The following is a 26,236-nucleotide window of genomic DNA, read 5'->3' as shown; positions in this document are numbered from 1 at the left end:
CATATTGTGGCTCTACCTCCCTCTAGGTCCATGTGATTGTGGCTGGTGTAAGGAGAAGGAGAACACATGAAGAATGCAAACCTCTTCTTAGAAGCCTCGGCTGGAATGAAGACACTTCACACCAACATCCCATTGGTGAAAATCTATCGTGGGTCACTCTCGATGGAAGGTAATGGGGAGTGAGAAATGTAGTTCCTGTCTGTTTAGCTGCTTGCCAGGTAAAACTCTGTAACTATGAACATGATGAGGAGGGATGCATTTTGGCAGATGGCTGGCTCTATCTGCCATAGGGCTGCTTATCAGAGTCAGCAGAGATGATACATTCGGCGGAAGGGAAGTCGTGGGATTGCAGATAAAGAGTCTGGAGAGGTGAAGGATGTAAGAAAGAGTCAACCCATAATGGGGAAGCAGGCTTGAGAACAGGCAGATTAAAATGGGTATAGGCCAGGCCAAGGGTCTCATCCTTCAGCTAAGAGGAGAGGCATCAGACATCAGGAAGAGTAGAGTGCCACCAGTTAATGCAAGTGTCAAAAAGGGGTTCCAACGATTAGAGACTTTCTCTTCAAGGGAAGCCTCTCTGATTGGTTCTGTACTGAGGGCAATAGTTACCAGAGTGGCTGAGGTTTGCCTCAACCTTCAAACAGGAAATGGAGAAAAACCTGTATTCAGGATGAGAGTCCTTACAGGCTGTGTAATACAAACACACACACACACACACACACACACACACATACACAAAGAGAAACAGTTGTGTCAAGGAAGTGATGCCCATGCTCTTTTTAAAAAATCTTTATTTTTTAAAGATTTATTTATTTATTCATGAGAGACACAGAGAGAGAGAGGCAGAGACATAGAGCAAGAAGCAGGCTCCCTCCAGGGAGCCTAATGCGGGACTTGATCCTTGAGCCAAAGGCCAACACTCAACTGCTAAGCCACTCAGGTGTCCCAGACACCCATGGTCTTTAAAGATGAAATGATGACAGATGAAAATGAGTTGGTGTTTGTCAAAAAACATCTAAGCCTTTTGTTGTAAGGAACTGAACTTCTCTGCAATGGCCTCACCTGGTCTTTCCTACCTTAATTAGCTTTCTGTACTCTGAAGTATCTAAACATGATACCAAGTAACAGTTAAGGAGAAATGAGGTCATCACAGAATAAAATCACAAGGTGATGTAAGTACATGCATGCTCATTGGATCACTTTTTAGTGGCAGAAACTTGGAAAGATCCTTAATGTCTATCGTTTAAGAGAATGGCTGAAGTAAGTTTCCACCATACTGGGGATTACTATACAGCTATTAAAAAGAATGGCCTAGATCTGTATATACCGACCTGGAAGGACGTCCATGGATAAAGCAGGTTGTATAACACTGTGTTATGTGATCCCGCCTTTGTAGAAACAAACGAAACACAAAACCTATATGTGTGTATTTGTTTGTGTAAGCACGGAGAAGAGTATGTAAGAAGACATTCCAAATTTTAACATTGATATTTGGAGGAGGGAGGTCTTGAAGATTGGAGTTATTAACTTTTTCCTTAAGTATCTGTTTTCTAAGTTAATGATGAATAAACACGAGAAAACCCCACAAGGATGTGTTAAATCTCAGAAACTGGTAAAATACAGAATGCTTCCTCCATCCAAACCCTGATCATCAATAATTATTGATGAGTATCTCATCAATACTTCTCCTTTCAATAATTATTTTCAATAATTATTTTCTGAGTATCTCCTGTGTGCCAGTTGCTTTCATGGACATTATTTTATTCAAGGTTTGGAACAATCCCAAGAGACCTTACTTACAGATGATGCAACAAGAGAAAACAGAGCTTTAGTAACTTGTTTGGCATCACATCACTGGAAAGATGGTGGAGTAAGCATGTGTACCCAGTACCTCTGGCCCCAGAGCCTGTGTGCTCTTGCCTGTGCTTCACTCTTCTAAAATTGAAAAGAGAGGTGGCCCCATTCCCTACTTCTTAGGTCGGGTAAGCCTGGTTAACTAGAATGGGTCTTAGTTAATGAACAGAAAGGTGATCTAGAGCAGATAAGAATCCTGTTGGGAGTAATCCCAGTCCTTGCTGAGAAACCTAAGTGAAAGGACTGGAAAGACCCAATCTTGAAAGAATCCCCTTGGTGATGAGTCACTTGGTGACATCCCTTTGGGGGCAGAGAAGTACACTGGGTATAATCTTCTTTGAGGGTCTCAGGGAGAAGAACTGCTCTTACTTTTAGCTGGTTTTGCCCCAGCTGAGGTGTTTTCAGGGGCCCTCATGTGTGTCAGGTTACTCTCTTCTTTCGCCAGCTAGGAGCTCTTAGCTATGATTATGGGCTTCCAACAACTGAAGAATTTAGAGGCCATGGATTTCTTCCAGAACACATTTCTAGTCAGGGATAGCATTAAGACAAAGAAAAAGCTCATTTCTAGATTTTTGTTGGAGTTGACAATTCTGGCAAGGATTTAAAAAACTAGGAATGGGGGCATCTATGTGGCTTGGTTGGTTAAGCATCTGCCTTTGGCTCAGGTCATGATCCCGGGGTCTTGGGATCAAGCCCCACGTGTTGGGCTCCCTGCTCAGCAGGGAGCCTGCTTCTCCCTCTCCCCCCTGCTTGTGCTCTCTCTCTTTCTCTAATAAAAAGAAAAGAAACAAAATAGGATAGTTTCTCTTGGTGGGCTGAGCTTTAGGATGTAAACCTGAGGCTGTGGATGACACAGGAGGTTTAGGTCACGCTACTGCAACTTATGTGGGCACAGGCATTTTTTGTGGCACTTTTCCTAGGTTGGTTTGGCTCTCTCCAGAAATTTCAAATTAGTAGGAATAGGTTTTAATTAGACAAACACCTAGATATTTTAAAAATGGCTAGAGAAAAGTTAAAAAAGAAAAATGTGTAAGGCAGTGGTTCTCAATATGAGTATCACTGAAAATCGAGATGTTCAGGCCTCACATCCCGGACCAATTAAATCAGCATCTGTGGGGCTGGACCCCAGGCCCCAGTGGTTTCTATGGTTCTCCAGGTGATTCCACTGAGCAGCTGAAGGTGAGGCCCACTGGCTCACTGACCAGTACTGTCACCCAACTGAACCAGCAAAGGTCCGGAAGCTGAGCCTGTTCTCAGGGCTGAGGTCCCTCTGGGAGATCATGGACAGCTGGCGCAGGCCTCCGCAGCTCACTTAGAGAGGATCCCTCTTTGGGCTCCTCATCCTTCATTCAGTGATGAGCAGCCTATCCTGCTCAACAGCCAACTCACAAAAGGCAAAACATATTTATGGGCTGCATTATTTTTCTGTTCCAAATGAAAATAACTTGACTGAGGCCCATAAAAAATGATTTGTGTTACAATTTTAGATAACCTATTTTGCTAAATAGAAGACTGGAAATTGGCAACTCTTCATACCTTAAAATATCTATCTGGATATTTTTGAGAAAGGGAAAGGTGCACAGTTGTCTAAACTTCTGTCTTCATGTTATATAAGTGACGAATCACTAAATTCTACACCTGAAACTAAAATGAATGAATGAATGAATGAATGAAACTATCTTCAGATTACATCACGGACCTAATAATGAAACCAGGTGTTCTGTGGTTGGTTCTGGAATGTTGATTGCACATCTCTGCTTTAGCTTATGATTCTCTAATACCTGCAAGGACATTAGTTAATTAAGTCAATTTTGAAACTCTACTTATTGGGGAACAATCTGTCATCTACTTTAGACTTGACATTTTTCTTCAGGAGACCAAAGAGAAGTGGTTAAAATCTGAAACATGGCAACAACTGGCCTTGGGAAAAGAGTAAATGCAAGCATCATTTGTTCATGTGGCAAATTGTGTAAATGCAGTTTTGATGTGGTAACAGGTTCTAAGAAGACCAGGGGCTTGTAAATAGTGGAGTGCTAACATTCCGGATTGATAACAGTGCTGACGGAAGTGCTGATTCTGATGTTGCTGAGGTTGTCTTTTTTGGGTCATACACACACATACACTCCACTCACATACACATTCTCTCTCTCACACGCACACACTCTCTCACACCCTTCACAATCTTCCTAGCAATGCTCTGCATTGTTTTCCTTGGAGCACTTTAGTTTTTCACTGACAAACGCTTCATCGTGGGGAATTCAGCTGAGGAAGTGTGAAGAGGTTAGAAAGAGAGCCAGTAACGGGCCTGCTAGTGAGCAAAAAGACATATCCTATGAAACAAAGTTTTAATTTTTATTTTACATATTTATACATAAAACTTTCAAGGAACCCTCTGAATCCAACAGAATGTTAATAGCACATCTAAAAATGAACTTCAGGTAGTCAACATTCACAAAATGTTGAAAACTGATTAAAATGTACGTTTTACGGAGAGCTACAACTTCACTACGAGGCAGGCATGTATTTTCTGACTTGTATAGATAGCACCGTCATTTACAGTTCTTCTTTAAAACTACAGTGAAGAATGAAAGTAGTCAGTGGTAAAATACTGCTCCAACTTAAAATCTCTAAACAAATAAAAATAAAGTTAAAACTACCCTCTTTGATAACCATGACTTGTGATGGTGTCAGTACTGTACATTTTTTGTAACAATATTTTATTAAAATGCCTGATATTTAGTGGCACAGTAAAAAAATTAAAATAAATTAAGAAGCAAAGGCCAATCACTGGACGTTAAGCTTCAGACATTATCAATGACTAACACTGATATTCGTTTGTTTCTGCGCCACCTTTAGCAATAGCATTTTTACAACCACAGAAGCAAAAGAAATTCTAGCTCGTCCTCTGGTCGGATGGCTTCTTTCACTTTGCAGTCATTTTCTCTGCCATGTGCTTCTGCTGACTTTCCGCATGTCTGTAAGATTAATCATACCATTAATTAGTGCTAACAGGAAAGATCCAAACTGGTTTCTAATCCAGAGCTAGACCAATCCCCCAAACTGAGGTTCAGAGCTACTCATCGCGAAATCCAGAGAATTAAGACACAGTCCTTAATTCAAATGGATTTGCCCTGTTTAATTTTTTTTTAAATTTTTTTTTAATTTTTATTTATTTATGATAGTCACAGAGAGAGAAAGAGAGAGAGGCAGAGACATAGGCAGAGGGAGAAGCAGGCTCCATGCACCGGAAGCCCGATGTGGGATTCGATCCCGGGTCTCCAGGATCGCGCCCTGGGCCAAAGGCAGGCGCCAAACCGCTGCGCCACCCAGGGATCCCCTGCCCTGTTTAATTTTTATATCTCATGCATGATTCCTTTTATTAAGTCACTAGATTAACCTGAGCATGGTAGCTGTCGCTACTTTTGAGAAGAAAAAGCACTGTGTTTAAAAAAAAAAAAAAAAAGGGATCCCTGGGTGGCGCAGCGGTTTAGCGCCTGTCTTTGGCCCAGGGCGCGATCCTGGAGACCCGGGATCGAATCCCACATCGGGCTCTTGGTGCATGGAGCCTGCTCCTCCCTCTGCCTGTGTCTCTGCCTCTCTGTCTGTCTCTCTCTCTCTGTGTGACTATCGTAAATAAATAAAAAATTAAAAAAAAAAAAAAAAAAAAAAAGGAGAGCGAGATAAGTATCTGGGGAAAATATATCCAATAAATGTCTACTATGTTTCTACGTGCCAGGTACTGCTCCTGGCACCCTGGATCTGGGGGTGAGCTGAGTGACGTCTTTGTTTCCAGGGCACGTATATTCCAGTGGAGAGGGACAAAGATGGAACGGAGAGCAAAGAAGGAGATAGCAGACAGAACATGGTGCTAAGCAGAAAGTCCAAACAAGGTGTTGCGATAGAAGGGAACCATGTGACAACACACGCACATGGACACAAACTTAAGCCTTCAAACAGCTCTTTGACAGAAACTGAAGCCAATCATCTAGTTCCCCTCTTGCAAAAGCTAATGTCTTCCTGACAAACTGTGCGTCTTTGTAGATGCCGAGACTTTCCACGTTTGCCTACGTTCCCCCCTGCACTCATCCTAATGGCATGACCATGGCAGTGAAGGTAAGCGGAAAGTAGGAGAGGGAGTCTTCTAAGTCATCGAGCCCTGTTATGGCCTGTGAGCCCCACATTCAGCCAACGCAGCAGCCGGCCAGCGGAGACAGAGGGGGAAGAAAGGCCAGGCTGCTGACATCACTTCAATGTGCACCAATTAAACATTCTCTCAGAGAGTGATAGGGTTTGACATCTGCAAAAGACGGATGTTTTGAAGGACAGTTTTAGGAATTTATAAATTTGGCAAGAGAAAGCATCTAAAGGTTGTGGTTTCCAGCTGCAATCAAAGCTTCAGGGGTAGTTTTTGGGTGCTGCCTAGATTTGGATAGTCAATGACGTCAAGTTTACTCATTGGTTGTGTGCAGAATGTCTATCAATGGTACAGGGGAGGCAAACCACAAATACTTTCAGAAATAGGGAAGTGACAAAAGTGTCCTTGCCACATTCAACAGCCCACAAGTAATTGGCGATATTCATTTAACAATAAAAGAACTCAAGAAAAAGATATCAGCCCCTTATTCCAAAAACAAAAACAAAAACGCCCTTCAGCAGATCCTGCCATGGCTCTGTTTATGTGCATAAAACAGCCTGGATCATTTCCATCGAGTAGCTTATGGGCCTTGCTCCAATTCAGCTCAAGAAATATCTTGGTGCTCACTGAGCTAAGATTCCACTGCTGCTAATCAAACTATAGTTTCTACAGCAGTTTAAGAATACGTATCATGCACGGCAAGGGTTTTTCTGAGAGGGAAGGACAGGAAGTAATTTCAGAAAATATTGGAAGTTGGTTGTTATTTTGAGACAGACATACAAGCATGAGTTTCATTAATATTTTAAACAAAAGAGGGAAAGGGTTTTACTCCATACAACTAAAAGGTTCTCATCAACTATGAAAGTCCTTTAATTAGCATTTGTTTTTTTTTTTTTTTTTTTTTTTTTTTTTTTAAGGACTCCTTTTTTAGCAACAATCCTTACGGAGGACCTGTACGGAGGACCTGTGCTGGGCAGGCCTCTCCTGGAGATGGACGATTTCACACATGATTATGCGCCACATGGAAGGGATGCCATGTTGCCAGGAGCACCAAGAAGAGGGTCCTAGTCCAGTCTTGGGTGGTGGTGGGTGGGTGGGTGGTGTCAGGGAGCACCTTCCTAAAGAGGCTTGACTTAAAGCCGGTGTTTCTCAAATTCAGCTCTGCATTGGAATCATCTGGAGAGTCTTTAAAAAATCCGAAGGCCCAGGCCACCCCACAGAATCATTAAATCAGGATCTGTAGGGGTGGGACCCACGCATCCGTAGTTTATAAAAGCTCCCCGGGTGACTCCAGCATGCAGCCGAACCTGAGAACCACTAATGTGACTTGACACCTGGGATGGCAGAGGGTCTCATTATCTACTGGACAGATAGAGGGAACAGGTGAATGGAACCTCCCAGCCCCTTGCTCTCCACCCTCTGGGATCAGGCTGCAAAATTCTGACATTTCTGCCTTAGGTGTGTTTAAGTCTCCTCCCTCCACCAGCAAGGTTACAGCTTGCAGCCAGGGATGGACACAGGAACTTCTCGCCACCCGCTCCACTTTAAAGGGTTCCTCTAACACCTTTAAATTACTAACTCCTCTCCTCTTCACCCCGTGGTGCTGCCTGCCCTGTGTCCCATGATCACACCACCTGAAAGGTATTAAAAAAAAAATAGACGCTGCCAACCTAAGTGCTAACTTAACACTTTGAGGGAAGAGAGGAGCCCCACGGCGTCCCCCTTGCAATGAGGAATGCCAGCGCTGCTTTGAGGAGCAAAGAGAAGGTCTCCACTGTCACAGGCAAGTCACAGAATTTATGAAAGAGTTCACATATTTCTTAGAAGATGCAGGTGTTGGATTTATATTTCCCATAATCTTATACCTATATACAAATGTCTTAGACAAAAAGGGATGTGTCTTACAGCTGTTGTGGCAGTGCCTGCATACATCGGTAGATGGCAATAATATTATGTGAGTGCTGCTGTGATATTTTAGATACAGGCGAATATACTAAGCAGGCATGAGGCCTTCTGGCTTTTTGTTTTTTGCTAGGGGCGAGGCAATCTCCAAAGCATACAGCACAGAGTGCTGCCCATAGGTCTTTTTTGAGGGGAAAAAAAAAAAAAGCCTCAACAGAGTTCTGTAGCATTTATTTTGCTCCCCAAACTATTTTTATAACACTGAATTTAGAAAAATATTTTACCCAGCATTACACATCGGGAAGAGGTTCTGTGGTAGGTGCTAAGTACATTTTCGCTACATATGTTTTCAATGCTTCCCTGGGGTGGTTCTGGATCGTACAGTTAATTCCTTATGTTACTGTGACAAGCAGTGTTCGTTCTCTCCTTGAGGGGCCTTCTACTCTCTGAATACCATTTCTAGGACTAATAGTAATTATTACCTCTTGGTTTAAAGCCTTCTTATGTACTGTCTCAGAGAAAATATCATAGTAAATATGATAGTATTTAGTAATCATAGTATTTAGTAATCATTTAGGTATCATAGTAAATATGAGATCATACGAATGCTCGTGGTATTTCATATACTTCATATACTTATGGTGATAGGATTTTCCACAAAGGAAATACTAAGAAATGCAAGATCCTGACGGGCATTCGCCTCATTTCCGTATCCCCTAGGGGAGGTAACATTCTTTTCCTCTTTAGAGGGGGGTGCTTGGAGCCAGGCCCAGCTAGAAACTAAAGTCCTGGAGTTTCCCCATGGTGAGAGCAATCTGGTGGCACTGGTGCTGTGGAAGGATGCCAGTGTCCCTGCCTTCTGGACATGGCAGATGCGATTGAGAGCTGGGTCACATAACAGCAAATGCCACTCTGTGGCACCCACCACATGGCTGCACATGTGTTGGACACATGCCAGCATGGAAGGGCTGAGGGCTAACTCCCCAGGGCAACAGTCCTTCAGGAAAAAGTCCTTGTGGGCCACAACTGCTGACCTGGTTTTGGTGGGGGTGTAAAAAATTCTAATGCACTGACAATCCATCACAAAGGGAGGATGGTTGTGAAAAAGCAATGCATTTGTGGGGTGCTGTTTTGTTTTTTAAGCAATGCATTTGGAAAGGAGTTTTAGCCACTTCCCCTCCATCTGAACAGCTGACACCAGCAGAGATGAGGTGAGTTACTCATGGAAGTAAGGGGAAGAAGTTGTTCTTTAGAGCTCACTCTTGCCTTAATTCTTAACCTAAGACCATCCTGGGTTTCTTTCCTTCTTTGGAAAGGGTGAGGCATCACTGACCTGGTCAAGTCTTCAATGTCCACCAGCATGGCATCTTGCTCTGTGTGCAGCTCATCTCGGATGAGGAGCAGCTGGACCAACTCTTCGTTCAAGCCTGGAGAAAAGAAAAGAGAGCATTTGAAAGCAGAAAAAAATGCATCTAAGTCAAAATGTGCAGCTACAAGGACCCTTACACAAGTTACTTTGGCTAAAATTCAGGATCCTAATATTAGCTTTTCACAAACCCAGGAGAAGTCCTCAGTTTGAGAGCATGATTAGTTTGCACAATTAGAGAAGTGTTGGAAGAAAAGGAATAAAGTATGAGATATCTCCAATTATATTCACATTAAAGTGGGAAAAGAAATCGTTAGCTGTTAGGAAAACAGCTTGCTAGAAAAAGCAGGATTTTGTTTTGAAGAAGTGTGAACAAATATGTCCAGGGCCACATGAAGTTTTCCACCTTCCATCACGAGGCTGCTCTCATCACCTGACAGCTGGAGGGAACTATGGCACCTGAATCACTACATCAGGTACCCAGCAGAAGAAGGTGCCCCAGGGGTGCTCGAAGGTCTGTGGCCCGCAGAGGAAGCAGCCCTACGTGCAGGCTGTTCTCAGTAATACCCAAGTCATATCTAAAGATACAGGAAAGCCAGACGTGTAAGACCTGAAGAAGTAACTCTTAAAATCTCTGGAGGGGTGCCAAGGAAAATATTCCTTAGGGTTCATACTGGGAATAGAACATATATGGATATTACCCTTTCTAATCCTCCAAAAATCAGTGCACTGGGATAATTTGGCTTCTGCCCCTGAAAAATACGAACAAGCCAGGGCTCTCTTATTTTTAACCTTTAGATCGAAGCTTTTAGGTCCAGACACACAGACACAGGGGTGATAGCATTCATTTAGCAGCAAGAACTTTGAGGCCAGAAACAGAAAGGAAGGAGGTACTCAGCTAGGATCTCCTTGGAAATGGTTTTGGAGATCCTGACTTCAAATGATGCATTGATCTGCTTTTAGTTCAGACTAGTTTCCAATTTAAAAAAGGGAGAAAAAGAAATCATACAAAGAAGGCTAAATTCATCTACCACTGAAAAGAGCTAGATGACAATTTTAGTATTTAGAAGTCTAAGGAAGATCTTTCAGACATAAAATATCAGAAAGCCTTTTAGGTCCTTGAAAGAATTACAGTCCTAGTAACTTACTCTCAACTAAAATTAAAATATAGTAGAATTAAAAAAAAAATCCTGTGAATCTATGGTTTCTTAATTAGAATGTTAAGCCCTTTCCCTTGATTTTAAAACTGAACATATTAACCTAACTCTGAACATTTCCAATTCTAATTTTTTTCAGTATGTTCTTAGGGTAGCTTTAAAAAATTAAAAAAATTAGTCAGTTTGTGTGAATGCATTTGGTTGGCAGGTCCCTTAGGTAGTTTTAATTCGTAAGTCTGCAGGATTTTATAGAATCATATGTTCCAAAGGTTGGAGGGCACATGGTTCAGTTGGACTAACCATACTGCCCAAGTGTCTTATGTTCTCTCTCTCGGGCTAAGCAACTAACTGCCCTTCTCTGTACAACCAGCCACGTCAAGTGAGAGCCACTCATCTGTCACCTACTCAGCACACTTCTGTTAGAGGCCTTTCTTTATTCTGGGGGAAAAAGGCCCATAATTTGTAATTCTGTAAATTTCACGAATTGGTCATACATATTGCCCCCCACCCCCCGAGTTCCACAATGTACGTTGAATTTGATTTGATGACCTAAAATGAATATACACACAAGTAAAGTTGAGGGTATAATTGCATAATTAATGATGTGTAACTACCAAATTGTAGCACAGAAACAGATGTTGTGAGCCAAATACACACCAGGCATCGTGCTGCTAGGTGCTGGGGATTTGAGATTAATAAAAGGAACCTATCACCTCTGTGAACGTTGAATAATTCTTGAAGTTTCTGAACATTTTATGGTAAAAAAAAACAAAAACAAAAACAAAAACAGAGCCTTGTGATTCTCTTCCTTCTCTTGCAGCACGCAGGAGGAAACCAATGAAACAGACAAAGGAAGTGAATCAAGGAGGCAGTACTATCCCACGATATTTCACATTTGATACCCCAATTTCAAGCACACTGAACACTTACTTTCTATCTGGGAATGGAGATCATTGACTATCACTTGTAGCTGCCCGAGAGTCATGTCCCGCAGGTCAGTGGGCTTTAAACTTCTTTTCATCAGGCATTCACTTATATGAGGCATGTGTGGCAGCTAAAGATACAGAGGGAAGAAATGGAGGTGTGAACACAGCAGCCAGGATACTGAGCACAAGACCCATTTTCCTCCTGAAAGACCCACTCTCACCCACTTCCATTGAGGTCCTTTGCTCCAGAGCTTTCCCAGTCCAACCTCCCCACTGCAAGCTCCCCGCCCCACCCTGGCCCCACACACCATGTTGCCCAAAACACTACTGGCATCAAAATGCTATGCTACTTAAATCGAAAGCTTGCAGACTGGTCTCAGACTAAGGCTGTGATAACTGCGAGTCAATGATCATGTCCACAAAAGAATGACCAGGGAGCTCAAGGAATATCAATGACATGGATAAAATTAATAGTATCAGCTCTTTATTAATTTGCACCACGTTATCAGCACTGCTCTGTGTGTTCTGAATGCTTTGTTCATAGAATTCTCACCATCATGCTCTGACACAGGTATTACTATTCCCATTTTAGAGATGACAAAATTGAGACTTAGTAGCTTGCCCAGAGCCTCACGGCAAATTGATGGCAGAGCTGAACTTCAAAGACCAGGGCCCTTCATCCACTATGCCACATATTCCCATGACAGCTAATCTTGCCTCTAAGAAATACAGTTATTATGAATCAAGAACAGGGTTTACTTTTATGTAATGTGTTGCTTATGTATCTTTAGCGGTACAGTAGGAAGGAAAAAGAAACGAACTTCATTATTTCTCAATGACAGTACTTTTTACAAACTGCCTTGTAGAAACCCAAGTTTGCATAACTCTGGGAAAGAACTGGGACAGCGTCAACCATTTGCAGCTACCAAAACACTCGCTGGCATTTCAGTATTTGCTGCTTACGAGATCAGCGACGGGAGACTTTTTCCTGTTCTGTTTTTCCACTTCTACTTGCATTTTGGCCATTGGTTTGGCCATGGCGAGGGCCATTTTGGCTTCGGCTTGCAATTTCTTTTGCCTTGTGAGGAAATCCATGTCATCCAGAGATTCGGATTCCTCTTCAGTAGTGTCTCTATCAGAATAGGAAGAACTCTGTTTGCTCTGTGAAGGGAAAAAGAAGAGCCCTGAGCTTTCTGTCAGGTACTATCTTTGGAGATGGGCTACAGCATTCCCTCCTGGAGGGACTGAGAGGCCCCTCCATCAGTGTGACTCACCACTTGATCTGGCCTGTACCAAGCTCAAATAACATTGAAGAGGATGGTTTATTTCTTCAATGCCAAGAATAGACTCTGATTTTAGCAGAATAATGTAACAAAAGGGAGAATCTACTGATGATGAACTTGAGATGTTGATTCTTGGTCTCAAACGTTCCTGAAGTGATCACACACACAGCAAAATATTTAACCCAGAGCTAAGGCAGCGTGCTGTCCTCTAGAGTGTGGACAGGGTCTCAGGTAACCAATCAGGTTCAGACATGGCCTTGCATTCATGGACCAAACGGTTGCCTGTTGGTTGGTCTTTGGTAAGGAAAGTGATATAGAGTAAAGAATTCCAGCAGAAAGCCCCAAGCTTCATAATACGTGTGCAAGGAATGAGTAAGGAATGTTTTACACACATTATCTTGCTGGTTTCTCTGAGCAACATCGCTGTGTGCTAGCCTTCCCACCCTCACCCACATCCCCATCCCTGCCTTTTTAAAATGTGTCCCACTGTTGCTCTGCACTTACTATTTCTAAGCCCAGTGGAGAAGGACTGGTAGCTGGCATAATTTTTTAGGGCATATGTGATTTCCCTCAGGGTTTCATATGAAAGTAGTCGCTAACTTTAACAGAGCTTATGTCTTCTTACTGGATCACAGCTTTGATTTTTCATTGTCAAATTTTAGGAGCATGCTATGGCAAGAGACATTCCTCTTTTAATCTCTGCCATGTTCTTTCCCTGACTAACAACAAAAAAAGAAGCTAACTGAGCAGGAAAGCACACGCACAGAGCACTGGTGGCTCTGGACTCACCATGGGAGACAAGGGGGTGTCCAAGCTGGTTTCTGTCTTACTGTCATCAGCATCGCTGTCCTTATCACTGCCACTGTCGTTGACGAAGCATATCTGCAGGTTCATCCCACTCTGCAGCCTGGGCAAAAGCAAACAGGACAGCAGTTCTACTCAGCTGTCTGCTATCTGGTGGCACTCATTCGGATTGTCTGGCTTTGTTAACAGAAAGCAATCTTGTGTGTTCTTCACATGGAGAAGTGAGTGACGCATATTACTCCCAACTCACAAATGATAACTTCTACTAAAGGACAATGATGATAACTGAATGAGTTCATAACTTTTTTTTAAAAAAACATTTTACAGGATCCCTGGGTAGCTCAGTGGTTTAGCACCTCCCTTCAGCTCAGGGTGTGATCCTGGAGTCTTGGGATCGAGTCTCACGTCGGGCTCCCTGCATGGAGCCTGCTTCTCCCTCTGCCTATGCCCCCCCCCCCTCTCTATGTCTCTCATGAATAAATAAGTAAAATATTAAAAAAAATTACTTATTTATTCATGAGAGACACAGATCGAGGCAAAGACATAGGCAGAGGGAGAAGCAGACTCCACACAGAGAGCCTGATGTGGGACTTGATCCGGGGACTCCAGGATCACGCCCTGGGCCCAAGGCAGGCGCTAAACCGCTGAGCCACCCAAGCATCCCCAGTTCATAACTTGATAAATGATAAAATGAGAACTTTTGCTAAATTATTTTTTTACACCGATTTCATGTTAAGTGAAAGCTAATTTAATGCCACATATAAAAGCACCCGGCACAATACCAACCACATAGCTGATGCATAATAAATATGTGTGGAGCCACTGAGCTTACATTCCTTTTGATAAAGATGAATGGGGTCCTCAGCCAAATAAAGCTGCCTGGTATCATTTAGTGTAACCAAAGGAGTTCATTTATGTCACTAAAAAAAAAAAAAAAAAAAAAAAAAAAATACACCTAAAGAAACTTAAGGAAACCCCAAACCCAGTCAGAAAGGCACTAGCTTGCAACATAGCAGACTGCCTGGTGCACGAAGAGCCTCAGAAGTGGAGACTTCTCAGAAGCTCCTTCTGTTTGTGGTGAATCCTGTAGCTCCATGAGTGATGTTGCTGGAGATGTGGCCCCAGAGGGTCACCCAGCTGTGTGTCTGCTACATGTGAGGCTGGACAATGGGTGCAACTCTGTCCTCACCTTCTTTTGAAATTCGAGACATGTCAATACTGTTTGGCTATAAAGAGTTTTTAAAGAAGTAATTTTTCAAGCATCCCTAGTAGTCCCAGTCTGTTTGTAAGCTTAGAAGAAAAGGCAAAGGAGGTTCCTAAGTAGCAAGGGATCCTCAGGAGACTGTCTAAGCTAGGTTTAGGAAGCAAACACTGAATTGCTCTGGCATTATTACTGTCACAGGGAGCAATGCAGAGCAACTCGTCTGAGAGTTAACATTATCATCTTTTTTTATTCCAATGGGGTGGGATGCTTTGTATAAATTGCTCAGATGATTCATATAAAGTGATTGTTTGAAAACCAAAGGGAGGGGCGCCTGGGTGGCTCAGACTGTTAAGCATCTGCCTTTGGCTTAGGTCATGATTCCAGACCCTCTCCTTACCGCTCCCTGTGTTTGTGTGCACACTCTCTCCATCAAATAAAAAAATAAAGAATTAACATTAAAATGACAGGGAACCCAGAAAAAGAAAATCTACTGATTTAACACAGGCGCTGTCATGGTTATGTGTATGTACTGCCACCTATTGTTACCTTCTGCAATTACTGAAAGTCCAGTAAGGAGAGGCAGCCCTCCCCTCAGCTGCTTCTGTGCCCGGCCTACCTTCCTGTGCAGACAAGGAAGCAGGACCGCGCTAGGCCCAGAAGGCACAGGTTTTGCCGTGATCAGCTCAGGGTGCTTGGAGCCAATGGGACTTAGGTTCTGAATCCTCCCTTCTGTCTCTGGGCCCATTACTTGAGCTCTATGAACCTCAGTTTCCTTATCGGTAAAAAGGGGTGAAAGGGGTGAATAATTCCATGTTTTGTAAAGAAGGATGAAAATAGATCAGAGCTGGGCACAGGGGAATATGAATATGTACAGAGCACATATTCATATTCTTCTTTTCTCTATTTTTCTGAAGGCCCAGACAAAGGAATATAGAATTTAAATGGACCTCTAAAGTCACTTAATTGGGGCACCTGGGTGGCTCAGTGGTTGAACATCTGCCTTTGGCTCAGGTCATAATCCCAGGGTCTTGGGATCGAGTCCTGCATCAGGTTTCCTATGGGAAGCCAGCTTATCCCTTTGCCTATGTCTTTGCCTCTCTGTCTCTCATGAATAAATAAATAAAATCTTTAAAAAAAAAATAAAGTCACTTAATTGAATACCTCGCCTGGCTTTGAATACCTAAGAGAGTGTCCTCAACTGTCTAACTATTAGGCAGCTTGGACTTCTGCTGAGCTGGACTTTATCTCCTTCTAATTTTCTTCCATTGGAATTTTTTTTTTTTCCAGGAGAAATCTAATATATTCAGGTTACCTTTTGATCCCACATAAATTAAGTTTTAAAATTAATTATCTGTAGTTTGTCACCCCCCCCTCCAATCAACTCATTTTTAATCTAAAACTCAAGATATATGGATTGGAAAATAGTGGGAAGTAAAACTGAAAATTAAAAAAAAACACACATTGAAAGCATATTTTAAAATTAAGGAGACATTTTAAATTAAACCTAATTTGAATCTAGGAGTATGCAGCATTTTCTATTTACTGAACTGCTAAAGTCTTGAAGTGTCTGGCCACTGGACACACAGATTATACATATAAAAAACGCCCCACGATGGGATCCCTGGGTGGCGCAGCGGTTTGGCGCCTACCTTTGGCCCAGGGCGCGATCCTGGAGACCCGGGATCGAATCCCACATCGGGCTCCCGGTGCATGGAGCCTGCTTCTCCCTCTGCCTGTGTCTCTGCCTCTCTCTCTCTCTCTCTCTGTGACTATCATAAATAAATAAATTTTAAAAAATAAAATAAAAAAACAAAAACAAAAACAAAAAACCCCACGATACCATTACAAAATAAGGTTTAAAACACCTAGGGATATATATTTTCATTCTGAAGAAAGTCTGATTATAAATTCTGTTGTTCTGCCTCCAACTGGCCTTTGTACGAAGGGTCAACTTGGATCACAATCAACCAAACCATACAGCATTTCCAACTCAGGAAAGGCAAAGGAAAAAAAAAAAAAAAAAAGGGAAAGATTGAGTAGTCCGAATGAAATGAAAAAACACCTCAGGTAGAAATTCAGAAAATCGCCTTAGTAGCACATTATCACCATGGGAAACTGAACAGAGCTTCTTACGGGGTGAGACTTATAATTCCTTATAGCGGTAATCACCAAGAATGTTACTCTCAGGAAAAGGAAATTATATGACATAACAACTAATGGTTCAGAGGGGATTTTAGTAAAGACATCTTAAAATGGACTCAGGTTTCAAGAAGGATTTGTTTGCCTTTAGCCTTTAAGCAGGTTTTAAGATGAAGACGGCTTTGGGGAAACGCAAGCACAGATCTCAAGCAGCAGCCTGGCTGGGGGGTGCGTGGGGCCACCTGGTGTTCTCGAAGGCTCTGTGTCACAGGGTCAAGAAATGCTAACCCCTGTGCTGGGCCCCTTCCCATCCTGGGGACGCATGGCCGCCCGGAGGCCCTGGCCTCTGTCCCTCGCCCTGCAGTGCACCGGGCCTCACTTATAACCGGGCTCCACGGTCTTGCAAAATCCAAGCTGCCAGGGTTCGAATTTGCCTGGATCTCTCAAGCATAGTCAGAGGTGAAAACAAAACACGATCCTCATCTTTTAATTAGCAATATCATCTTAAGGTGTCCAATTCAAGGCTTCTTGATGTTTCGAGTGGCCCGTAGCAGAGCGCTGCATGCCAAGGGCCGCCTGACGTCTGCCTTGCCTGTCGGTATTAGAGCTGAGGCGTCTGTGTCCTGGTTATTCTGGAAACCTCTTCTCCTCATGTACCACGAGGCAGTGAAAAACCACACTGCAGCCCAGAGTGACTGACGGGGAGCCCCGGGACCTGAAAAGAGGGTGTTCTGGAGGAAGAATGCTCAGAAATAGGAGGACACACAGACTAAGTCTTCTGGGCCTCTCAGTGTTGAGTGGAACGGCTTTCTTAGTGGCAGGGCCTACTGGCCAGTGGCACGAAGGCGTTTAGTCAAGAGGACATTCAGCACCAATGTCTGCTTGGCATTTAGGGCGAGAAAGACCGTCACTTGGAAAATGCTTGTGCTGACTTCCAACTAGCATTACTGGGAATATTATTAAAATATGCACAACACTGAGAGGATGGCAGGGGTGAAAGATTTTTAACTACTAAGAGGATGATATCTCAAAAACCTAGTGAGTCAAATCATGATATAACCTAGCCTAAAGATAATACTTTTTTCAAAACACAAGGACAAGACCAGTTTATTCCCTGAGAGAAATAATATGACTCAAGATCCTAAAGTTTGCTGTGACTTCTAGGTAGAGTGGTAATCACTGTGAATCTGGCCTTTGCCCTTGGCCTTGGTTTGAGGTGATGGGACTGGGCTGTCCTGAGGCTATTTCTGAACCCCAGAACTACTTGATGTTTTCTGATTTTAGAAATAGCAATCTCCCAGGACCAGCTTAGACCACCAGTGTCTACACAGAAATATTTAAGATTCTTTTTTTTTTTTACCCCCTATGCCACCCCTTCATTAACTTCAGCCTTCATTAACTTCAGCTTCACTTGAGCTGTCTGTTGCACTGAATTCGAGTTTAAAATGATGTTTGCTTGTGTTCCCTTGTTTGCTTGTACAACCACTTGTGGATAACAGGCAACATAATATGGACTCAGAGAGGTCAAATGCGTTCCCAGACCTGTACCAGCCTGATTTATAAAAATGGTCCCAATCCTTCCCTCCCTGCACCTGCCTGCCCTCTCTCTACTGTGACTTTGCAGCTTCTTCCTCCCCCTGGGCTGGCCTCCTGACCTGTCTTGCTAACAGGATGCACAGGAAATGCCAGTGTTCTAATGCCAACCGCTCCCCACCCCTCAGGAAACCCTGCCACTGATCTCAGAAAAAGTCCAGGCTTGCCTGCTGGCAGATGAGTGACTTCATGGCACAGAGTCCAATCAGTATTGTCCCACTGAAGCCCCAGATACAAAGAGCGCTCAGCCAAGGACAGTAGAGTGACCTCACCAAGCCGCAGCTGACCGCAGACATGTGAGTAAGCCCATCCGAGCCCAGCTCTCTCTCACCAGTAGAACTGTTCGGCCCACCTATAGGCTCCTAAGCAGAAATCAATGTTTATTACTGTATGCCACTGATAGGGGTGTTTTTTGGATTATACATCATCATTGTGGCAATGGATACCTGGTACAAGGTCACAAAGAAGAGACTACAGGCTGAATGTCTGGTTTTTGAATCCAGTGCCCTTTGCCCCCATACTATATTTAACCTCAGCTTTGGATTTATTAGATCTTGCCGGTGTGTCTGGTAATATAATCTTCGTGGGCTTATACCTCTGCCAGTTGCTTATAATTCTAAGGCGATTGTTTAGTTTTCCTCAAGAAGCAGAGTGAAAAGGAACTACCCATATGCTTATGGATTTCAAACATGCCTTGCTTGTTTTCTATCCACAACCAGAGTGGCTATGAGCGCCACTGACCCTGCTCTATCATTTGTTGCCCAATATCCCCAACTAGTTTGTGACTGGGCCATTAAAATATGTTATTTACATGTATCTTAATGGGTCTTTGATGCATTATTCAAAGACTTTATACATAATAAATAATATTTTATTTTAAAAATATTTTTATAATATATCTTTGTCTCATGACACTTTCAAAGGAGAAGGAATATAAAATGTGGGTTGTAATTACCCAAGGGTAGTTGTAAACACATTTCATTTTTCTAAGGATTTATCATGAAAAAACAATGTGGGACCAACTGAGGTTTTGGTAAGCTCCAGATGTCCCGAATGTGTAACAGGGTGTGCTGAGGTGGGTTAAAATGAGGTGCTGCTACTCCTTAACAAAAGACTTTTTCCAAATACTATTCTAAAATGCTATTTCTTATTTTACTTTAGTAGGATTGTGTTAATTTCTTTTGCTAGCAGCGTGCGATGCAAGGGACGATCATTTATTGGACTTTTAGAAAAGACTGGTATTTAGATAACAGGTGTGAATATTGCTGGTCCAACATATATCATCACACACAAAAAGTACTAGAAATGATTTTTATATTAGAGAAGGGATATTTAACTGTTTGCTCATTTATTCATTCGAGGATCAGGTAATACCATCTAGATAAACTCCATGGCCCCAGTAGGCTACTGCCGAGTAGCTGCTGTCCATTTTAGCCAGGGTGTACTGTTTCTAGTTTGCTACAGTCCCCACTACTCCCTATTGCCTTTTATCTGGGCTTCTTCACTCATTATGTTTCTTGCTGGCCCTTGACAGCATTTGTAGTCCATGATCCCTTTATTAAGGGGATGCACACTTAATAGTTGAACTAGGAACAGAAATCAGGCCTTTTAACAGGTACTGAGTCTTCCAACAGGTACTCAGTGCTTGGATCATTAAATCATAATGTGCAAGCAGAAATGTGGAATATAGAGAGCATCAGAAGAGAACTCGAAACACTTTGTAGATCTTATATATAAGAATAATTTTACTACCTGGACATCCATTAGTAAATAAGGTATTAACCAAGAAGGGTGACTGAGCAGGGAACTGCAGAAGAAAGGAAGTGTTGGGAAACTAGAGGTAGGAGAAATAAAGGCAAGAGAGATGGGAAAGCCCACCCGCCAGCAGGCATGTGCCCAGAGAAGTTAACGGTAGTTTCAAACTATATACCAAAGAGAGCATTGGGGAAAAGAGAGGACTTCATGTCTCTTTATGTGCCACCCTGATCCCACATCTTACAGGCTCGGGCATTTGGCTTTCTCTGCAAAAGCTGAGGAAGGCAGCTCTAAAGGTGGCTGGAGTAGTGTGAATGGCCCTCTAGGTTTTTTTTTTTTTTTTTTCATCCTAATCCTGTACATAATCTCTTTTTCTGCTTCCTTTTATAAGGCTAGTTCTGGACCTTCCATCTGTACATGTTCACATGATGGCTGGTAGGCATCCAACACCACATGGCCACAGAATCTTCTCTTCACCTGAAAAGCTGATAGAAAAGGGGAACTAGCATTCACCAGCTTTTCTTTGGTAAAGCATCACAGCCCCTGTATCCTAACCTGACTCTCTCAAGAGCTATAAATACTTGCAGGCCCCAGACAGCTGTTAGTTCTAATTTCATATCAGTGTCCAGTTTCTTCACTAATGACCACTTACATGTAATTAAATTTGGAATTACAGGATCTTAATGTCGAAAAAATGCATTTCACCCGAAATATTTTCTACCATGAATTGAAGACCAGAATGAGGCTTCTTCTGATACTAGAATAATGATAGAATAGAAACAGTCATCTCTCTTAGATGCCAAATGTGGTCTACTTTTATCTTAAAATCAAATGATTTCCCAGTAATTTGTATTCTAAAATAATCACTTTTTTTTTTTTTTTCTGAGTGGGAGAGAGTGGGGGGAAGAGCGGAGGGAGAGACAGAATCTTAAGCAGGTTCTCTGCCCAGCATGGAGCCCAATGCAAGCTTGATCTCACGACACTGAGATCATGACCTGAGTCAAAACTAAGAGTCAGAGATCCCTGGGTGGCGCAGCGGTTTAGCGCCTGCCTTTGGCCCAGTGCGCGATCCTGGTAGGCCTGGGATCGAATCCCACGTCGGGCTCCCGGTGTATGGAGCCTGCTTCTCCCTCTGCCTATGTCTCCGCCTCTCTCTCTGTCTCTCTCTGTGATTATCATAAAAAAAAAAAACAAAAAACAAAACTAAGAGTCACATGCTTCACAGACTGAGCCACCCACGTGCCTCAAGAGTTACTACCATTTTGGATCATCTATTTTGTATTAAGGCACTTCATATATATTACCTCTACTCTTCAGATATGCTAAAGTAGGTATGATGACCCTCATTTTGTATATGAGAAAACTAGGACTCAGAGGTTAAATTGCATAGGTCACAAAACTGGTATTTTACTCTTGAACAGTCTGTTTTGAGAGGCCAGGGCACTTTAAGAAGCATAAATTCATGAATGGAAGAAAAGATGAAAAAAAGAAAACAAAACCAAAACAAAATATTGGAAATAATTCCAATGTCTAATAATAAGAGATTGAATATATTTGGTGAACTACAGAATGGTCATTATACAGCTAGTAAAAATACACATGATAGAAGAACAGTTATGAACATGGGTAAATGTTCCCGATATATTAAGTGAAGAAAAATCAGGCTATAAAACAGTAGGTACAATTCCAATTTTGTAAACAAAAATGTGAAGATATATTATGCATAGAAAAAAATGGCAGGAAATATACCCAGATATTTTTTGGTGGAAGAAATTCAGTTGGGTTTGAATTTTTTCTCTTTTGAGCTCCTCTAAGTTGTCATGTGTGGGCATTTAGCAGGAATTAAAAAGGGAAAAGGAGAGAAAATGGGTGAGTTGATTAGCGCTTGTGTGTTGGAGAAAAGGTGAGTAGGATGAACTGTTTGACAGCTGGAAGAGGATGTGTGTCTGACTCAGATGGTGGCTATGCAGGGAGCATGACTCACACATGAGTCAAGCTGGCCTTTTGGTTTTGGCAGGGGGCTGGGGGTGGGAGATACTCTTGGAGGGCAGCAAGGAACGGTTCCCTACAAGTGAATGTTTCTGGAGATGGACTCTTTTATTCAACTGTTGACAACCCTTCCAGGCCCAGTCTCAATCCCATTCTCCCTCTTGGATCTACAGTAGATTATAGACTATAGTAACAGATATACATTTAAGTGTCTGTGTTTTTAAAGCCAGCCTGTTTATTTACTCCTCTCAGCCCAGACAGAATTTAAACTTCTATTTGTCTGATCTGCTGATGAATTTCAGCTGCTGGAGAAGGAGAATTGCTTGTTGCTTCCAGATGGATGATAATGTCCATGTGTCTGGGGTGAAGATATGGCAGCTGGAGAGTCAGTGCTTGTCCATGTGTTTGAGGGGTATGACTGGATTTGGTGACAATCTCAAGTGCAAATTCTTTTAGTCTCTTGTGCACAGAATCACTGCTTTCACCACTTTTTAGATTCATGTTTAGAAAAATCTGGGTGACCATTTAGGCTTGGTTGTAGAGTAAGTTTTATCCCAAAGACATTCTTTTTCATGACTTAATTTGGGGTCATCTGAATTATATGTGGTCATTCAAAAGAATGCAGATCTACTGAATTTCATTGATTCTATGAAACATAATTGTTCATATTTTACCATCTTTAAAGTCATGTGTCTCACAATCTCGGCCACCCCAGTGGCTGGTGGCATGATGGTTTAACTGACCTGTCACCCTCTTGGCCAACAAACCAGTGAAGGACCACTCATGAAGAGGTGGGATCTGATAGTTCAGGTACTCATGCCTTCTGAAAGAACGAAAAAGCTCCAGCATAAAACCTGCAGAACAACGGCCAATGGGCTGGAAGGTGATGCATAGCATCTCCTGATAGCACAGAGGGTGACACGGTGGGGAAAAGCAAAGACTGACAACTCAGAGGGAAAGTGATTAAATGAAGAGTTGGGATTCTGAGTGTGAAGAGAGTGTAGGGCTATCTTAACCAATGTATTTTGCTTTTCCTCCATCTTATTTTTATATGTACAAGATCACAGGTGATAAAAGTGCATGTCAAAATAAGTCTTTCAATAACTAAAGATTTATTTCAACAACTAAAATAAAAATTCTAAGTGTCAAGGAGGCATGTGTCACCTTTCAAATTGGCAGTGGTTTTTCAAAACATCTTCCACGGGTTTTAAATGCAGATGATAAGGAGGAGAACAATGTGAGGGGCACAGAAATTTTACAAGATTGAACAAAAGGACTGTGTTAAACCTCCAGATGACACAGCTCACTTGCAGTCAGTAGGAGTGTTTTCTGGTAGCAGCAAATGCTTTTGTAAACTCTCAAAGGAGCCCGGTCTTCATTTGAGTTGCATGAGTCCAGACACATGTGGGGGAACACTGTCCAAAGGGAGTGCAAACTGCAGTAATAAAGTCATGATAACTTGTCAGAGATGATGCGCCAATGAAAAATCATTCCTAGAAGTTCTTTTAATTAAACATTTAGCTGTCCACTGGAGCCATTTTTAAATATAAAATGCAGCCCTGTGGCCTTTTCTCCCTGCCTCCCACCCTTCTGCAATAGCTCTGACAATTGAATTCTCATTGGTGATAATAAAAAAATTCATAAGACAGGGTACAGCTGGTTATGCCTCTAGCAAGATGTCAAATTTCACTTGTGCAAAATTAATTGCACCTAATTAAACTGGGGTCATTGGCATTATTGTAAAGTGAGGCTATTTATTAGACAAAGAAAATTTCACAAATACCATTTTGCTTTTATTTTAGGTTTGTGAAAGAGAAGAACTGCTTACATAATTAAATTTGTTTTGCCATTTTTAATCTTATTACTCCAAAAGATCCACTTCAAATCCTGCTTTACACCTAAAATTGTGTGATATTTTAGAATAGCAGAGGTAATCCTTGGAGGAAGACATAAAAAAATGATAGGTTTTCTGTAGATTACCTAATCATTTTCCAAACAGTATAGAAAATAATTTGTAAACTACCACTTATAAGGACATGCATCTTGGAATCACTTACATGAAGCGTTTCCTAAGCAAATTATTGGTACACGTGTATGAGATTAATATGAAGTTTAAAAGATATGTTGCATGTTATAAATAGGCTGCTACAGTATGCACCTATTACTTCAAGAAAGACGCCACTGAAAGCAAATTTCATTGTATTGAAATGGGACCACCTCTTTTCTGACCCATGCTGGGTGTATAGGACTACGCTGCTTCCTTCTCCAGGAAATGATGCAAAAATTATTACTGTTAGAGACAAAAGGATGATTTTTTTTCCTGGAAAAATGATACTTGTTCAACTTGGGATTCTGTGTCAGATTATATATACAGATTCTCAGTTCCCCAGAGGCAAAGCTCCTGTGGATCCAATTTCTTTAAAGCCTCTCTAGATCACTGCTATCTGTCCAGTTGATACAACTCCCTGGGCCAGGTGCCTCCCCAGCCAGCATCCTCAGCCCAAACACAAAAGAAGGTGGCAGGTATCTATTGTTAGGTCTCATCTCAGCCATTCACCAAGAAACCTACAAGAATAAGAAAGGAATGAGTTCTGACTTGGGGAGGTTGGAATGGTTCAGATGAGTAAACAGTAATCATTATTCAAACCAGCTGCTCAAAAGCTCTCTGGGGAATTTCTCTTTTTCGTAATATTTGCAATGCTTAGAGAGAGGGGTATAGCCTATTCTAGGTTACAGCTTCCCACTGTATACTTTATGAAAAAGACTGTATATATATTTATGTATGTAAATAAAAATCTATCTTAGGGTAAAGCAAGAAGAGAGGGAGGAGTCAGGTTTATTTTGTGGTTAGTCTGAGGAAAGAATGGAGAAGCCCGCATTGTTTTCTCCACAATGGCAGATCACGTTGTAATGTCTGAGAAATGAAAGGTTTCTCGGTGTCTATTACTAATGACCGTGCTCGGTCTCATGGTCTCATGGCAGCAAAGCCAGTTTCCATTCCTTTAATAACGCTGAGCTGAATAAACTCCAAATCCGAAATATAAGGGTGATTGAAGATTACTTTGGTCAATGAAAAAATATTTTATAGGAAAGTTATTATACTAGTAAAGAGAAAAGGAATTTTTCTTCAAGAACATGACTACACTGAATATTTCTTAGAAACCTATTTCAAAAGTAGAGTAGGTAATTCACTTTTTTCATTTCCTATTAAGCTTTTTTAAAGCTTTTGCTGAAACATTTCTAAATGGGGGAAAAATAACAAAGGTCATACAGTCTCAGTTAAAAAAGGTGATTATGTGTGGATTAGCACATTTTGAAGAAAGAATGGTGCTTCCTATATTTGCTGCATTTTAGTATAAGTCAAATTTAATTAGCTGAGTTATGAAGCAGTATCAAAAATTCTTTTGCTGCAGTATTAGGCGTGAAATGTCTTTATGGGATTATTGTAAGCCTCGTTTACATTTATCAGCTTGTCATTCTTTTAAAAAGTGCTTTGGAAGACAGCACCAATTAAAAAAATTCAGTGGGGCTGAAACCCAAAGAGCAACACAGGAGGAGCTCATGCATGTCTTCCAGAAGACCCTCATGTTACTTCAAAATTTCTCACACAATGTGTATGAAGTTGATTTTTACAGGTAAATACCTGTTCTTTATTTTATTTTATTTTTTTTTAAATACCTGTTCTTTAAAATACATAAGTAGAACTCCGTGATTTTGCCAAAGGTTCCGCTTAACTTGGGGAGGTCTTGTCTTAAAAGTAAGCTCAGCACTTCAGAATCCATTGGTTGGCCAATTAATTTAAGTCCTCAACCTCATTTAAGATTGAGCACTTAGCTCTTCGCAGTCATACAGTCAAAAAGGATTTACCTGGTTCTGATTATTTAATAAGTCAGCATGTGGACTCAGGTGCATTTGGGAGCACCATATTAAAGGACTTCCAAGTTCTAACATCCTTCAAGTCGTTTTGTAAGTAAAAGGTGAGGTATTTCTAGCTCAATGAAGAATTTCAAGGATTGTAATACATCAGAAAAAAAATTAATTCTAATAGGAATGGCCAATGTGTGTTATGCAATTGCAACTGAACGTTTCCTGAGGCTTTTCTCTTCCATTACTATTGACAAGGGGAAAT

The 26,236-nt window shown here is 41.7% G+C and overlaps 1 protein-coding gene and 1 long non-coding RNA gene across 14 annotated transcripts in view; one reads left to right on the top strand and one right to left on the bottom strand.

The window, feature by feature from the left end:
- Positions 1–4,187: 4,187 nt before the first annotated feature.
- The window catches only part of SCHIP1 (schwannomin interacting protein 1), a 723,769-nt gene continuing 701,720 nt past the window's right edge, over positions 4,188–26,236 (bottom strand). For all 12 annotated transcript variants that reach the window (XM_077880120.1, XM_077880125.1, XM_077880126.1 and 9 more), the window contains 5 exons: positions 13,413–13,530; positions 12,304–12,501; positions 11,345–11,468; positions 9,225–9,318; positions 4,188–4,829 (listed from right to left, as the gene is read on the bottom strand). In XM_077880120.1, coding sequence (XP_077736246.1) covers positions 4,778–4,829; positions 9,225–9,318; positions 11,345–11,468; positions 12,304–12,501; positions 13,413–13,530 — 586 coding nt within the window. In that variant the 3' untranslated portion in view covers positions 4,188–4,777. The remainder of the gene's footprint in view (positions 4,830–9,224; positions 9,319–11,344; positions 11,469–12,303; positions 12,502–13,412; positions 13,531–26,236) is intronic.
- LOC144302614 (uncharacterized) lies at positions 18,413–25,734 on the top strand. Of its 2 annotated transcripts, XR_013369555.1 has the most exons (3): positions 18,437–18,659; positions 20,510–20,644; positions 23,910–25,734. It is a non-coding gene; the product is annotated as an uncharacterized LOC144302614 (long non-coding RNA). The 2 variants fall into 2 exon arrangements; XR_013369554.1 differs by lacking the exon at positions 23,910–25,734 and having other exon boundaries at positions 18,413–18,659; positions 20,510–20,734.

Source organism: Canis aureus, chromosome 31 (genome assembly GCF_053574225.1).
Source record: "Canis aureus isolate CA01 chromosome 31, VMU_Caureus_v.1.0, whole genome shotgun sequence".
Lineage (NCBI taxonomy): Eukaryota > Metazoa > Chordata > Mammalia > Carnivora > Canidae > Canis > Canis aureus.
Note: the sequence above shows the minus strand (reverse complement) of the source record. Positions and strands in the feature narration are given on the sequence as shown.